The 16,634-nt window shown below is 44.4% G+C and overlaps 1 protein-coding gene across 1 annotated transcript; it reads right to left on the bottom strand.

Annotated features, from left to right (window-relative positions):
• Window positions 1-259: 259 nt before the first annotated feature.
• On the bottom strand, window positions 260-4,815 carry alx3 (ALX homeobox 3). Its single transcript, XM_030119176.1, has 4 exons — window positions 4,437-4,815; window positions 973-1,247; window positions 752-877; window positions 260-664 (listed from the first exon to the last, which is right to left on the bottom strand). Exons 1-4 carry the CDS (start codon window positions 4,813-4,815, stop codon window positions 314-316), a joined length of 1,131 nt encoding a protein of 376 aa, XP_029975036.1. The 3' UTR covers window positions 260-313.
• Between the last annotated feature and the right edge of the window lie 11,819 nt (window positions 4,816-16,634).

Here is a 16,634-nt window from a genome sequence, read left to right on the forward strand (position 1 = left end):
ACATGCTTAAATATTTTTTTTCTCTTTGGTTTCAGCATCAAGACATCAGACTGAAACTGAAAACAGCAAACTTCCTGTTAATATGTTGGGTTTCGTGCAAGGCGCTCAAGCTGCCCCTGATGCTCATTCTTCTGCTCCAGGAGATTCAGATTCGGGGAAAGTCTCCAAGTTGGCATACACAAACGTTAGGAGGAAATATTTGAGTCATATGCTGAGGTGGGTGGGTGTGTACATCTGGGGCTGCGTATGGGGGCAGGAACAAAATACGCTTTGGCTCAGTCAGTGCATGATGGGGGAGGCGGCGCTGCTGTGGTCATGTCGGCCAGGAGAGGATGCTGCCCGGCTCCTTGGCCTTCATCCGCAGCGCCACCAGGCCCGTGGGCTTGTACTCGGTCTCGGGGACCTCCATGGAGGGGGAGCCCAGGCCTCCGGGGAAGCTGTGGAGCGAGTAGAGGCCGTTGATGCCCGGGTGGTGCGTCGGGTGGTGGTGGTGGTGCGGGTGGCTGGGGGACGCCGGCATGCCCATGAAGCCCTGCAGGTTGCCGTGGGGGTGAGGGTACGTGCTCATGCAGGAGGAGGGGATGGAGTCGGGCCCGAGGACGCAGCCGGCGGCCGAGCCGCCGCCGCCCCCGGAGGTCGGCCCCGGCCACAGGTTGCTCTGCATCTGGATGGAGAGGGGGGCGGGGGGAACGCCGGTGATGCACAGCTCCTCGTACACAATGAAGGTCAGGGGTGAATGTCAGCGGCCTACCTGGTAGGCGTCGTGCCGCGGGAGGAGAGAGATGTCATATGTAGCAGCAAAGTGGTTGCGGACCTCCTGGATCTTCCCATAACGTTCCCGCTTCCTCCACTTAGCTCTGCGATTCTGGAACCAAACCTTTCGCATGCAAACACCACTCAGTACGATAAAGCACTTCCAGGCCACCGAGCGTCTCCTGTGAAGTGAAAAGTTTTAAAGTGTCTCCGACGCACCTGAACTCGAGCCTCGGTGAGCTCCGTCCTCAGGGCCAGCTGCTCCCGGGCGTAAACGTCAGGGTAGTGCGTCTTCTGGAACACCTTCTCCAGCTCCTCCAGCTGGAAGGTGCTGAAGGTGGTGCGGTTCCGCCGCTTCTTGTTCTTCCCTGATAAGTCGATGGAGTCGGCGATGGAGTCTCCCTGCAGGCCGCCGCCCGGCTCCTTCAGCTTCCCACAGCAGTCCGGACCCATCCCCGGGTAGCCCATGGCCTTCGGAGGGCCTTTCTCCCTGACTACACACACACACACACACACACACACACACACACATACACACATAAAGTAAATATGCATGAAAAATGAATATATAAACTCTACTTTCCACTTTTTGACTGTTTACATTTTGACACTCAATTTTTATAATTCAAGTTTAATTGTTTGTCAGTTAGCATGAGTGACCTTTAATTCTGTCTTAAATTAATATTTAGAATCCACTCCAGCAATCATAAAAATATGCACATTTTCAGTTGAATTAACTGTACAAATGTCTGATTTAAAAATATTTTACACTGTTTATAGTTTACATTGAGTTTTTTTTCCTCCCACAAATAAGCAATTATTTTAGCAGCTTTAAATGTGAAAAATACAAACAGATGCTCATATATCCATTAACTAAAGGATGAAAAGGGAATTTTACTGTGCAGAAAAGGCCAGAACTGAATGAAAGCTTCTTCTCTTTTAACAAAAATAAATTAAGGTCGTTTTTCAAACTGTAAAAAAATCAGATTGCTGTAATAAAATCAAAACTCAGATACAACTTGTACAGATTGCAGCTTAATTAAAATAAACAGAGTCTCACATCAAGCTTTTTGACCATGACGGTGCGACTGAAATCTTTGGTTGTTTTGCTTGTTTCTCATCGCGATTCCCAAGTTCATTCTGTCAAAACATGCTGAACTGTGAGATGTCTGAGAATCTTCGAAAAACACAGACACACACACACACACACACACACACACACACACACACACACACACACACACAAACACACACACACGCAGCAGCACTAATTCAGATTTAATTTGATTATCCCAGACTGGCCTTATTCAGACAGCACACACTCTGGGAGTTGAATTAAACCTGCAGGGCAATAAGTAATAAACAAGATTCCATTGCGATAATGCAGAAAAGTTGATTTATGGGGTCAATTCAGCTCGATGGGAAACACACTAAACTACAGACAGTAAAAGGGACATCCAGTATGCACAGCGCCGAAATGAGATTTATCTGTTTGAAAATCCAAAACCCTTCAATGTCTGAATTAATCATGTTCTTCTTTTCACATTTGGCTTTAAAAATGACATTATTTTGCTTCCTGTTAACAGACTGTGAAAGAAGTCTGCTCCTTCCTGTTCTGTTTGGATGTTGTTGTCCATGTTCATTATGTTTGACCCTGAGCCCCCAAACAAAACCGCTCTCCATCAGTCTGCAGCCGCCGGCTCACTGGAGGCGGATGAGACGCCACTCCGCTGTTCCCCTAATTCACCGTGGGGGCCCGCCGGAGAACGCTTCTCATTGCAACGATAATTTCTTAATGTGCATTAGATCTAACCTTGCACCACATGTTGAAAATGTTCTCAAATGCAAGCGGGGGGGGGGGGGGGGGGGGGGGGGGGGGGGGTCTCTGAATGGCTTTTACCTTGTCAAGCGCCCACATCCGCTCGGCCCCAATTGTGTAACTGGAGCTCGATGTTAGACGCAGAAAAAAGTTGCAATACTGGATATGTTCAGAATGTGAAGGTAGGAATCTCCTGCTGCGAGAGCGAGGATCTGTGTTCATACATCAGGTTGGTAATCTCAACACTGAGTTTGAGGCCTTTATCTCGTTACATTTAAATTTAGACAAACTATTAAAAAAACATTTTGTTATTGTCAAATATGTAAATAAAATATAGTTAGATTGAAGTAATCCCAGGAACATGATCAGAGTTTGCTTTGCTTCATATTAATTTAAATTAATAGATTATGTGTGCGTGTGTGTGTGTGTGTGTGTGTGTGTCTGAACTGAAACAGCTCAAAGATGTCGGTCAGAGGGCTCCTCCTGAGTGTCAGCCTGTCCATCACCCAACTTTCATCCCACTGTAGACAAAACAGGAAGACGGACCCGCCTTTGAAAGAGCAGGGAGCCCGAATTTAAAAGCACACCACCGAAGGGCACTGCAGGTAAACATACCACACACACACACACACACGCACACACACACACACACACACACACACACACACACACACACACACACACACACACAAACACGTAGTTCTGCCCATACGCAAAACCAAAGACACACAGTATTATGCATAAGGAATATATGGAAACATTGACATTCATATGTGTGTGTGTGTGTGTGTGTGTGTGTGTGTGTGTGTGTGTGTGTGTGTGTGTGTGTATTTCCTAAAAGAGACAAAAAAAAAAAAACAGACTACAGGAGAAAAGAAACCGCCCTGCCTTTTCTTCCTCCAAAAGGCCATAAAAAAAAGAAGAAACTAATATTGTTGAAAAACTCTGAAAAACTTCAATTAAATCTCTGCGCTGTCTTTGGCATTAACTTTAATCAAACGGTTGTATATTATTCTGGATACAGATATCACAAAGCGCATATCAGCGCTGATATCCTCTGCTGCTTCACAGAATCATCAGCAACAATAAACACAGTGGAAGACCACATCATTTCCACAGGCTTCATTTCAAAACACTCACTCACACACACACACACACACACACACACACACACACACACACACACACACTCGTAAACTATTATCTCTGACAGCCTGTCTGCAAAAGCCACAGCCAATGCAGCTGCAGCTCTCATTTTAATAAAGGAGAGAAACAAAGAGAGCTTGAAAAGAAAAAAATAACAAAAAATATCAGAGTTGGCCTGAAATGATCGAGCTGACCTTTAACCTTTAACTTTACACCAGGAACTGAAATTGAAAACTTTTTTGATCAAAAGAGATTTTCTCTACAAAAAATACATATAAATTTTATTCAGAGATTTTCTGATAACATACAATTATGATGTCAACATTTAAGGTAAATAAATAGAACATTAAATTGAATTTATGAGGACATTTAAAATAAAGTTTCATTTATGTATTCTTTGATATATTTCTTCTCATTATGAGAGTATTTTTCTACCACATTACACTATTTACACCTGACAAAAAGGCAATTTTTAAATTACTTTTAAAAACAGTACTTTAAGATAGAGTTAAAATAAGGCGCAAAGACTTTTTTTTTACTTTATTCATACATATATTTATTTATTTATTGCTTATGCCATTTCCCATCTCGTAAATATATTTCAGTTCAATTGAGCTTTATTTATATAGCGCCAAGAACAACAACCCCGAGCTTCCTATTGACTTTTACAGAGAAAACACAAGCAAGCGTGGAAAAGAGAAACTCCCTTCAGACGTACCTTCTGTGTTGTTCTCATAAAAAGCGGCCTTGATCGACCCCCCCTTCGGATCCTGGTTTATACTCTCCAGGAACTTGTGCTTGGACGGTGAGCCGGGCGCGTTGGCGGGCGCGCCGCCGTGCGTAAAGTCCGCCGCCGCGTCACCGAACCGGCCCATGGCCGCGGCGTACAGGTCCGCGCGCAGGCTGAGCCGGTGAGGAGGAGCGGCCCCGGCGGCGGGAGGGAGAGGAGGAGGAGGCGGGGGAGGGAGGTGAGGGCCCTTCTGCAGCTCGTCGCAGGACAGGAAGGAGCCCGAGCCGCCGTGCTCCAGGCCCGGGGAGTTCGCCGGCGTCCTCCTGCTGGTCTGCGGGGAGAAAGGCAGACACGTCTCCGTCTCCATCTCTCCGCTCCGCTCCAGACAGCAGCGACTGGCCGCAGCGCGAGTGGGCGCCGGAGTGAGGAGGCTTCCTTTTTTTTTTTTTTTTTTTTTTTTTTTTTTTTTTTTCCCCTGATCTGTGTTCATGTCAAGTGGGTGGGATTTAACAGATCAGAAACAAAGACCCGTGAAACCGTGTGTGTGATAGAGAGAGAGAGAGAGAGAGAGAGAGAGAGAGAGAGAGAGAGAGAGCGAGAGCGAGAGAGAGTTTGTGTGTCTAACAGTCTGATATAATCCGCCAAAAATTCAATCACGCGTGGTTTCTGTCGCTCCAATTAACCATTTAATTCCTATTTCATATATTGTTATGGGCCTAATCACCAAATCAAGCGGGACAGGAGGCGCGCGCGCGGCGGCCTGAGCGCAAGTTTACGCACAGGAAAAAAAAAAAACCCCCAACGGAACAAAACACATCCTCTCATCCTGCCACAGTCCGTCATATTTTAGTTGGATTTTATCGATTACATAAAATGATATTCTAACATTTTAAATGAAATCCATCTAATTTTGCACTGAAGAACAAACGTTTTCCTTTTCGAGGCTTCCTGTTATTTCGTTTTTGTACATTTTGAGGTCCTCAATGTACACATAGCATTGTGTTGGTCTTATTTATTTTCTAGATTCTAGCACAATTCCAATTATCGTCACAGTTTCAACCGGATATTTAAAAAAATTTCCCAAATAAGAAACGTTTTGTCAAAATAACATTTAAAATGTGTATATGACTTTTTAAACATGTAAGAACTATATTATTACTTAATATATATTTTTTTAAATGGAATCAAAACCCACAAATGTTTTGTTAATATAACTAGAATAGTAAACTATTAGATGAACAAATAAACCGGATGATCCGTAAATTACACTCACGCAATAAATACACGCACAAGCGCCGCCATTTGTTAAAAAGTAATTAGATTACCAGATATACACATTTAATATATTTCTGCTTAAGATATGTGCAAATATACGTGACTGGAGTTGTATTTATTTAGGAACGACTTAAAAATAATTACTTTTCAAAAGAAAAAAAAATACGTCGACTTGCGTGAGCAAATGCGTAAAAAGGGACAGCATCAATATTCAGGTATTTATGTATAATGTTAATTTTTCATTAATTTTGCTGCAACTATTTCATTAATTATTAGAAAAGAATTTGATTATTAAAACTGAAAATAATGTATTGTGGCTGATGAATAAATTAATGAACATATGTAACCTCTTCAGGCTTCTTTTGGTTTTAACTAAATGTCAGTTCCCTCTGAACTGTAACTTTGGTTTTACTAAATATATTCTGAATGTATTATGTATTTAAGAAATGATGGGGGAAAAAATCCAAAACAATAGTCACAGTCATGTACTTTCCACCAGCTTGCAGTGAAATATAATTTCAACATATTCCAGACAATCACGTGACAGTTCTTCTGATTTGAAAACAATACTTTGAATATAACACACACAGATTGTGTTATCCATTATATTTTTTTTACCTCTCAGCTCAGCTGAATATCCTCCGAGAAAGAGAAAAAGAGCTTCAGTCTATAAGTTATCTGTGATCTGACCAACCTCATCTAAACACAGAGCACTTACCAGGTTCAGACATGGTGCCATTGGTGGCGGGGACATCTCTCCATCTCCCAGGATACCTGAGGCCTGGCTCCGCTCGGGTGATGGACGTGTGCGTAAACATGAGCTCCATTTGGCCGGAGAGGTCTGGTAAGCTCCATTTGAATCCAGAATATGAAAGCGTCCACAGTACATGTTATATAGATCCGCGTGAGAAGGCTGAGGGGAGGCAGTGATGGATGTTAGATGGCCTGTGAATAATGGAGAGGTCTGAAGGGTTGAAAACTGACACAATTTATAGGAGGAGGATTTTTATTATTATTATTATTATTACTATTGAAGGGATGTGGATGCTGTTTCTTTTTAAATATATATAAACAAGGATTAGACAAAAATATTTGACCTGAGGAAACTGTCTCTAGATCATAAAACTTCTTCTTGTCTATAAACGTACAGTAATGAGCAAAATCACATTTCCAATCTTCTGCAGCCGCTTGCATGCAAAGGAAAACCCTTCCTAAGTGTAAAATGATTAGTGAGCGCAGATATTTGGCATAATGACATTTCTGTGTAACATGACTTGGATTAACATGTGTGTGTCAGTGGAGCAGAGGCTCGGAAAGGCCCGTCACGTTAATGACAGCCACAGTGCCGCTCTTTACCCTCCCACCCTCGCAGAGAAGCCCTGCCCTGCGCCGTCCGGCCTGGAGGTGTAGCTGCCAGCAGCTTTCAGGCCGTCTGACTGACCGCCGTTAAGAAACCCCGGTAATTCTGTTACGGGGAGGGTGTGCAGGTTCTGAGATGTACACACAGAGGGACGTGTATATGTTTCTGAAATCTTGTGACAAGCATGTCCTCTGTGGCCCCGGGGCCGCGGAGCACTCTGCGACTCACAAACCCAGCTGAGTAAATGCATTCCAGAGATGTGGGCAAGAGGAGGAAGGTCTGTGTATGATCTCCGAGCCGCCTCAGGTAACACTGTTTATATGAATATTGCATCAAGAGAGCATAAGATGGAGAGGATTGTGGGTATGTTATTTGCTGAGAAATCAAAGTCTCCTTTGGGTCTGTGCACACATCTGCATGCCGAGGCCTTTAAAAAAGAAAAAAATTACACTTAAGATAAAAGGCATGCATTGAAAGTTTCACAATGGAATAGACGTTGACATCCAAGTCGTATCAAAAATAAATACAGAACAGGTCTATTATAAAATAAATACTGTGTGTGAGCCCGTTTAGAGAATCCTACCTCAGAAAGAAGGAATGGAGGAAAGCAGCATCAGTTTGCTGTCTGCACCACAAGCGGCTCCACTGGCTTCTCCCTGCGGTCCTAAACCCTCGTCCTCCGAGCCTGTCCTGGGCATGACCCTGCACAGGAAATCACTTCAGCCTGTTGGGAGTCCCAGGTCCCCCCCCCAGCCCCCCCAGCCCCCCCAGGCCCCCCCCCGCCCCGGACCCCCGAGCCCCTCGACCGCTGCCTGCAGCCCTGACCACAGACAGCGTGCATAAAGGTGACCCTGCACTCTCACTGCGCACCACGCGACCCCGGGGCTAAAGAGTCGCTTCCACCCCTCCTTCCATTACATCCGCCCAGCCCGACTGTCAGTCAGCCCGAGACACCTTACATCCCACTGCACACGGGAACACATGTGGTTTTCAGACGGTCAGAGGAGCACCGGTCCACTCTGCTCAGGGAACAAACAGTTAAAGTTTATCTGTAACAATCAGACAAAGATGGGAAAACGGTTCTAATATGGACGAACGCAGCGCTGCCAGAGTGTAGCACAGACCTCCCGCTTCATGCAAGATGGCCGGCTTTGTCTGGCTGTCAGCGCCTGGGGCTTTTCCTCTCACGTACAGGGTGGCGATTCAACCTGAGGTTTGCATTAGAATAGGAGAAGGATAGCTAATTTAATTACCCGCCATGAATGCACAGAGATGATCCCATGTGCAGAGCCGGGCCGCTCTCTGAGGCCTCCCTCACATCCTCCAGTGCGTGTCCAGAAGCCGCGCAGCCGGCCGAGGGCCCTGACTGACAGCTGCCGACCCCCGGGGTCGGCCGGCTGCAGAGGTGCATGATGGGAAGGCAAAAATGGGAAGTGGTTGCCGCTGTCCTCCGTTTGACCCGGAGCGGGGCGTCGTGAGGCGATCCCCACCGAGCGTCCGCGGCCGGCTTGGATCCGCAGCCACAACACGCATATCTGCCATTCAGGAGGCCGGCAGAGAGAACGCTACGCACAGTTTATTGTTGTTGCTGTGAAAGTCGCTGTTAGTGAATCAGTGACAGAAATCCTCCTCGCTGCAGGAGGCGTCGTGTCTCACTCAGCCGCTTCATCAGCCTCCCGGCGGCCTTCAGACCAGAAGAGGCTGAAGCTCGGCAGAATCCATGCGGCATTTGTTAGTCAGAATGTGGGAGCGCTTCTCCTACGGCTGGTTTGTCATGAAAGAGATGCTGTGCAGGAACACGCTCGCTCGCCGTTTCTCAGAAAACTCAGAGTTCACCGACTTCAAATTCAACACAGGACTGCAGCGAAAGGCCTCGGCGGCGAGCTGCCTTTCATAAACTCAGCAATACAGCAAATGTGAATTAGAAGCTTTGATCCAAAGCAGTGGAGCTCGAACCGTGAGAGGAACCAAACCGGGCCCCCCGGTGACATCCAGCCCCACCAGGCCCGGGGGGTTACTGCTCTACAGCAGCCAGCGGACCACAGTGGAGAGGAGTTTTAACTCCGTCACCACGGCTCCAGTCGCTAAAGCCAAAAACTCTTCCCAAAGTTTTACATCAGTTTCTCCTTTTGAAACCACCTGACTGTTGAATCTCACTCTGTTTTTTGCACTCCAAGACACATTTGTTGGTTTATCCATCTGGACAAAAGATCAAGATGCACAACTGGAGTTTTCACTTTGGTGTTACGAAAAATAGATATTCTGCAATGATTCTTTCAGCTGTAGCAATTCTTTCTCAAGCAAACATCAAAGCTCTGCTCGGATTGTTCTGTTTCTGTCTTTTTTGCGTGCTTAATCCAGTATTTAGGTTGGCCGAGCACCAGCCCTTTCAGGGCGTGTTATTTGTGTTGTCGCAGGACAACCGGTCCAGGAATTACCTCAGCAGAACCAATGTGAGCGGAAAACGTGACTTTAAACTTCCTGCACACACAGATCCCGCTCAGAAAGCAGGTGTGAAGGTCTCCGCGTCTCCAGACTGACCGATGGACGCCTCGGCTCAGATCCACTGTTCGATAACGTCACTGTCGTCTTCTTATGAGTGAAGCTTCATGTAACTATGATTTAAGTTCAGCTTCAATGTTCACACCTTAAAAAGATGATCGAGTATATTTTATTTAACCTTATGTTGTGGAAGTGAGTGATTTCCAGATTTCTACTGAAACCTGAGAATCTACGCTTCTGATTTACATTTCTCTTAACAAGCCTGTTTTTTTCTTTGAAATTTTCACTAAACTTGTAAATGTGAATGCATGAAAGGAAAGGAATCTAAAATACAGTGATTAAGTATTTTATGAAATGAGGAAGCAAAATGGTAACAATATTATCCAACCTTCATTTATTTTAATATGCCCCCTTTGAAATCTCCTCAAATTGCAGATTCTGCTGGATTATAACCAGTTTTATAATTTTAGTGCAAATACTTATAATAATATCATTAAAATTGACTTCAAATGTTTCAGGATTATAAAAAAGAGCAGTGTCGTGCAGTTTTCCATGAAATTTAATGACTGCCTCATAAAAAGAGTTGATAAATGAACAAAGTGTTCATGTTTTTTACCTAAAACATTACTTTTAATTTGAGACGGCTAAGTAATTTGTATTATACTATCTTAAATACATCCTAAATAGACTCTAGTGGTTCTAACTTCAGCTGAGCTATGCCTTCAGCCCAGGAGTGTCTGCAGACTGCAGCTCAGCTCCATGATGCTCCTCCGCCTCTCTGCAGCTTTCTGCTTCTGCAACATTACATTTAAACTGATGGTGAGTTTGATTTATATATTTTTAGCAGCACAGCCAGAAAGTCTTCACATTGATTTTTGTTGTGCAAAAGGACAAATGTGACATTTAAATTAAAGAAAGTTTCATCCATCACAACTTCAAGTGATTATTGTTGAGTTTTGAAATTTAGTGATGAGCTTAAATCCACATCGACTCATCTGATTTCATTTCCTTCTGCTCATTTTATAGCTGATATCAGAATCTTTTGAAGCAAGCAGAGACACTGAGCCTATCCAGACTGAGAAACCATTGAATTCTTGTTTTTCTAAAATAATTTCCACATTGTGGAATATTTTTAAAAATGGGTTTGTAAGAGTTTCTGCCTGTTTTCCCCAGAATGGAGGCAGAAAAACAGAAGTGTCTGTGCCTTTTCCACCAGGAAACCCTAGAATCAGTCCCTTTACGCTCATTTTTTCAGATTTGATTTCTAGATATGGCATCACTCCACCCATCCGGATGATCTGTAATTTGGTTTTTGACTGCTTCCCTGTCAAAATGTCTTTATTCAATAGAGTTTTAAAGAGAAACCCCCAAATGGATGATGATAAATTAGCCACAACAAAAATTAACCTTGGCAAAGCTAAACCATCTAAGTTATATGTTTTTTTAGTTGTATTGAAGCTAAACTACAGTTTAGGTGATTAAAACAACACTGTAAATAAAAAATTATTTGGAGATTCAGAATGATTTTTAGCCCAAGAGGGACAAATATCGACTCCTGGAAATGAATGGATGCTTTATGCTCAAATTAAGGTGGATGAGGAGATGCAAAGGCCGTGCACGCGCGTGTGTGCGCGCCCCCGGGGTGAGTGAAAGCCCGGTGCGTCGTGATGGATGCCGCCCTTAATGAAGGACAGACCGGCGCGGCCGCGCTCCGGCTCACAATCTGCAGGAATCAGTAAACACGCACCTCAGCGAAACCATCTGGATGCGCGTCTCAGGTCGGCCCGACGCGGCGCACACTCGCCGGAGCTATAAATAAATAATCCCCGAAAGTGTCTTGAAGCGGACAGAGCGGAGGAGCGCGCGCGGTGGGCGGTGACGCGTGCGTAACGGAGTAGAAACGGCCTCTAATTTCCGGTAAAAACTAATTCGGGTCGTTTATTTGTCTGTCATTGTGTTTAGTCCTAACCACATATTAATGATGGCGTTTTTTTCCCCTAACAGCCACAGTTCTGCTCCATATCACCTGGTCTTTACGCGCTGAGGCGCAACAAGAGCGCATTAGAAATGCTAAATAAAAGTTTATATCCTCGAGGTGGGGATTATTTCCGGAACATTCAGCTTGTGACATTTCTTGGCCTTGAACTATCCCGACAAGATTTTACAAGCAATATGTGAAAAAAAATGTTAATTTAGTCAAAATGATCATCCCTGCAGCGCGTAAAGGCTGGCTAGCCTGATGCGCTGCAACTTTTGTGCTTAGGTTTTTTTTTTTTTTTTTTTTTTAATTCTTGGTAACAAGATTGTCCGTGACCCCCGAGCCTGGGATTGAATTAGAGCTGGACAGCACACATTGAGGATCATGGGATTTTCATTATCCGGAGCCGGAGGACAGGAACCTCCCCGGGCCCTGCAGCGCGCAGCAGCCTCCTTCCGGTGAGTGGATGAGTGGAAGTGTCCAGCTGCAAGCAGATTCCTCCATCAGGAGACAAATCTCACCTCAGGCTCAAGTGACTCGGCCTTTCACAAATATTTTATAACAATAAAACAAATAATCATCCACGGAAAAGTCTAACAAGTTAATCCAGAATAATTACACAGATTGGTTCAAACATTTGATTTTTTATGAGTTTTCTATTTTTTTCTGCAACATAAGGGAAATAAAATTATTTACGAAGAACCAAGAAGTAAAAGCCTAAAATATTTGTGATGCTAAAATCTACATCCAGACTTAGATTACAGTTATATTTGCAATCATGCCTAATATTACTGATATTTCTATTCTATTCTATTCTATTCTATTCTATTCTATTCTATTCTATTCTATTCTATAATTAAGTGCATAACTATTTATATTTTTATTTTAAAATAATTTTTTTTGCAAAAATATTTTTATCAATATGGTTAAGGCAGACTGGATTTTCCTTTGTCTATTTCCAGAGAAATCATTTATCTATTCAAAATGATTTTTGGACTATAAGAAACTGTATCCGCTTTCTTTATATTTTAGACTGAAAAGAAAAGACATCTCGGTTTTATTCAAACCGCATTCAAATTTTACTAAAGTGTCACATTTTTGTGCGCCTCTCTTGGGCAGTATTATAGATTTAGGAGGAAAAAAAGAACAAAAACTTGACTTTATTCATATTTTCTATATTCCGTATTTTAAATTTGAAGAAAAAAAAACTTTTTCGAAAAAAGAAAATCTTGAAATAAAATCAGGACAATGGATTTAAAAATAGCTGATATTTTGTATTGCCATGAGTCGAGCGTAATTATAACAGGACTGACGGGAAAAAGTTAAAAACTGTTTTGTAGAAGTTAACTCGGAGTGACTCTCATCATTTTGACTTTGTGCAGATTATACGCGTGAAATGTGATTTATAAAAACATGAAATAACTGTTTTCTAGAATCATTTGTTTACTTAAATGTCACATCTGACCTGCTGGATGCGCTGCTTCTGCGTCTGGTTGATTTATTGTCTCATTCTTGGAGAAAGGCTTCGTTTGTGCTGTGACGGTCTCACACACACACGCACACGCTCACACACACACACACATACACACACACACACACACACACACACACACACACACACACCCACACACACACACACACACACACACACACACACACACACACACACACACACACACACACTCCTGAGGCTCCAGACAGGACCTGCGGCTTTGGCAGCGGCCTCCGTCTCCGGCGCATCGAATGAGGAAACTCCGGACGCACCGGAGGTTTCCGGTAGCCCGCCGCCTTCCTCACATTTTGTGGAGGAAACCTGTCAGCTTCCATCTGGACAAAAAAAAAAACTTAAAAAACCCACTTTTTTTCTTTTCTTTTCCTTTTCTTGGACGCCTCCCAACAAATCATCCTGATTTTAATTAAAAAATTATCTCAGTGCTCTGTTGATATCAGTGGGTGTCAAGACGGATCAAATGAAATATATTTCATTGTGCATTAGATTCATAGATTGATGGATCATTTGAAATGAGCAGCAGAAGTTTAATGCGCCATGTGACATGTCTGCAAACCATCTCTATAAACAAAAGACTCATCCAACTCATCCTTTCTGCAGATTATTTTCCCCCAAAAAAACCTGTCAGTAAATACTGTCCTTCAAATCAGAGGCTTCTTCTGCTCAAATTTAACCATATCAATGTTGCTGAAGTACATTTTTTAAAAAACAAACAAAAATAGAAATATTTGTAAGCCAAAATATAAGATATAGGTCAATATCTTGAGTGGTTTTTGGTATCTGCTGCCTGGAATGAACACCCCCCCCCCCCCCGGAGCAGCGCAGCTCTTTGTTCCTGTCCAATCACATACAGCTGTTCAAGCCAAACTCTGCAGGGATATCTGGGGTCAGCCTCCAGCGGATGCTGGTGGTGCATCCTGCTACTGGTGCCCTCGGGGCCTGGGCACAGAGCGTGACCCCCAAACCCCAGCCACCCAGACACCGGCCATAATGCTCCCCTTCAGCCAGCGCTCGCTGATACAAACAGACAAATATATATATATATGCTGTGAAGCTTTGAAGCTCTGAATCCTCCGAATGCCTGTTTTTCTCCTGTCTTTCTTTCAGGACAGGCTGAAAATACACACATATTTAAATCATACAGCGATCCAAGCAGAAGACATAACATCACATACTTGAACATTCTGTGCAGTCTCTTCTTCCTGGGGGAGGTTGTTTTCTTTTTTTTTTTCCCCCTAACATGAACGAGAACCCGATCTTGTTATTTTCCTATCAGCAGACCTCAGGCAAAAGATGGGTTGGTAAATCGCAGGAACTCCGACACATCTGACAGAGAGTGTCACCGCTCTGCAGGGGAAGGAGCGGCGAGCATGGCGAATCGGGCTGAGTGGAGTTCCACCGCGAGGGGACATCTGAGATTTCTGCCTGTTTAGAAAGAGAAAAAGCAAATGACCTTGGGGGCTGAAGTGGCTGGATTGAAAATAAACTGTTTGGAATTACTCTGCACATCGAGGAATAAAAAGCAGCTGCAAAAATCTGAGCCTACTCCGATGATTTCTCAGTGATTTGGAAAAGCTTTCAGCAGACACATCACACTAACCTCTAGGCTTAGAGTGCAAAAGCATCACTTGTAATGTTTTCAACATGTTCCCCACGTTTTTAAAAGAGATAAATTGTGCTGCTGGGGTTTTCGACATAATCTCGAGCCAGCGTTTTGCATTAAACCGTAGGCCGGCAGCTGACAGAAGAGCTGATGCACAGTTCAGATCATTGGAGGTTTGTGACAATGAACTGGCGAAGCGCAGAAGGGATTTAGCTAATGATGATGAAAGTGGGCGACTGGCGCTTGAGTCCAATAACGACTCACTGGAGACCGCGTCTGCACCAAGTTTCAGAAAATCTAATTTATGGCCACTTCACAACAGCTGGATTTGCACTTCCGACCAGCGGATACTGTTACCAAGCAGCATGGGGACGGCTGATGGACACACAGGAGTGGTTCTTTCACCTCTTCTGGACGGGCAGAGCTGATCCCCTCACAGCAGCTCCACGCCACACGGTGGGGTAATTTGTACACTTCCTCACAGGGACAGTATATTGTGATTTTCCCATCACTGCTCTGACTTTCACTCCTGTAACTGAATTCTCCTCCAGCGGTCGGTGCCTGGGTGGTGGGAGAGGGAGAGGGAAATCACGCTCGTTTCAAGTATTATCTGACGTAACTTGATGGGCACTTTGGAGCTAAATAGCCAAGAAAACTCACGAGAGCCAGACAGCTCCGACATTAATGTGTAACATCAGTCTGCAGCTACTTCACCGGCCATAAATTGGAGGCCGACTTTGAGGTCTGTTATGTAGCAGAAAATGCCGGCGTTTGATCCGCCGGCCTCTCCGCCTCTCTTTCCTCAGGCAGCTCTGATGTGACGTTACAGATTACAGGCGTGAACGCCGCTCTTTCTGCTCGACCCCGACGCGCAGACAGAAATCCTTCCTGACATCTCAAACGCGATGGTGTTTCCCCCGGTAAGGACTTTAAGCCCGGCCATGGAAAGTGAAGTCAGCTGCAACCACAGAGGGAGTGGAAGCTTCTCCCAACTCAAATGGAAAAAAAAATAAAAGCTGAAAAGCCAGAGTTTCTACACCGGATCCTCCTCTGCCTGATAGTTTACACTATCTCTCTCTGTCTGATAAACTATGGCCCCTTGATAATTTCATTACCCCGTGAGCAAAAGACAAGTGTTTGGTAATCAGATAACCCAGATAAAGCGAGACAGCTGATATTTAGGTCCTCACGTTTCAAATGTTATGCTTCTCCGAAAGCTCCAGTTTCTCAAAAACCAACAAAGCAACAACTGTTGATGATGTAAATAATGTGAAAAGACCCTCTCCTGACGCTGTTTCCTTTATCGGGTGATTCAGTGCTGCTCGCCGTGACAAGTGTTGAGGTAGTGGAAATGACCGGCGTCCCTCCGGTTCGGGGACCTGACAATGAACCCTGAAGGCCAGCCGCCCCCCAGACGGCTTCGAGTCTCCCTTATCCAGTCGTTTGCCTGGGGACCAATCACCCCGGCTGCCCTCTGCGCCCCCCCCCCAACTTCACTATCTGTCTTCTTCGCTCTCTCGTTTTCTCTCTCTCCAGGCTTTCAATACTCGGCCCTTTCAAGAGCTCCCTGTGTCACCAGACTGATTAAAACAAACACTGACCCTATTTTGCTATCTAATCCAATTGTGCTCTTTTTCTTCTCGCCGGCCCTGGAGCACGCAGAGTATTAGGTGTCCTGGGAGCCACGGCGCCCCCCCTCTGTGACTGATCTTAGATTTCAAACACTCGGGGAACATCACATATGGTGGGCAAAGAGTAAACAAGGCCTTATTAAAGTGCGTTTCAGCTCACGTGCAGACGGCTTTTAGCATAAATCTTGATGGAGTCTCTGGATGAAAATGCATTTTAGTGTTGGTTTGAAGCTTCGGTTTGGAGGGCAGTGATTTAAGAACATCAGCCCTGCTGGTTGTGGGGAGGGGGGAGTCGGTTATTGAGGGAACACTGTAGTTTATTGTTTC

Source organism: Salarias fasciatus, chromosome 20 (assembly GCF_902148845.1).
Source record: "Salarias fasciatus chromosome 20, fSalaFa1.1, whole genome shotgun sequence".
NCBI lineage: Eukaryota > Metazoa > Chordata > Actinopteri > Blenniiformes > Blenniidae > Salarias > Salarias fasciatus.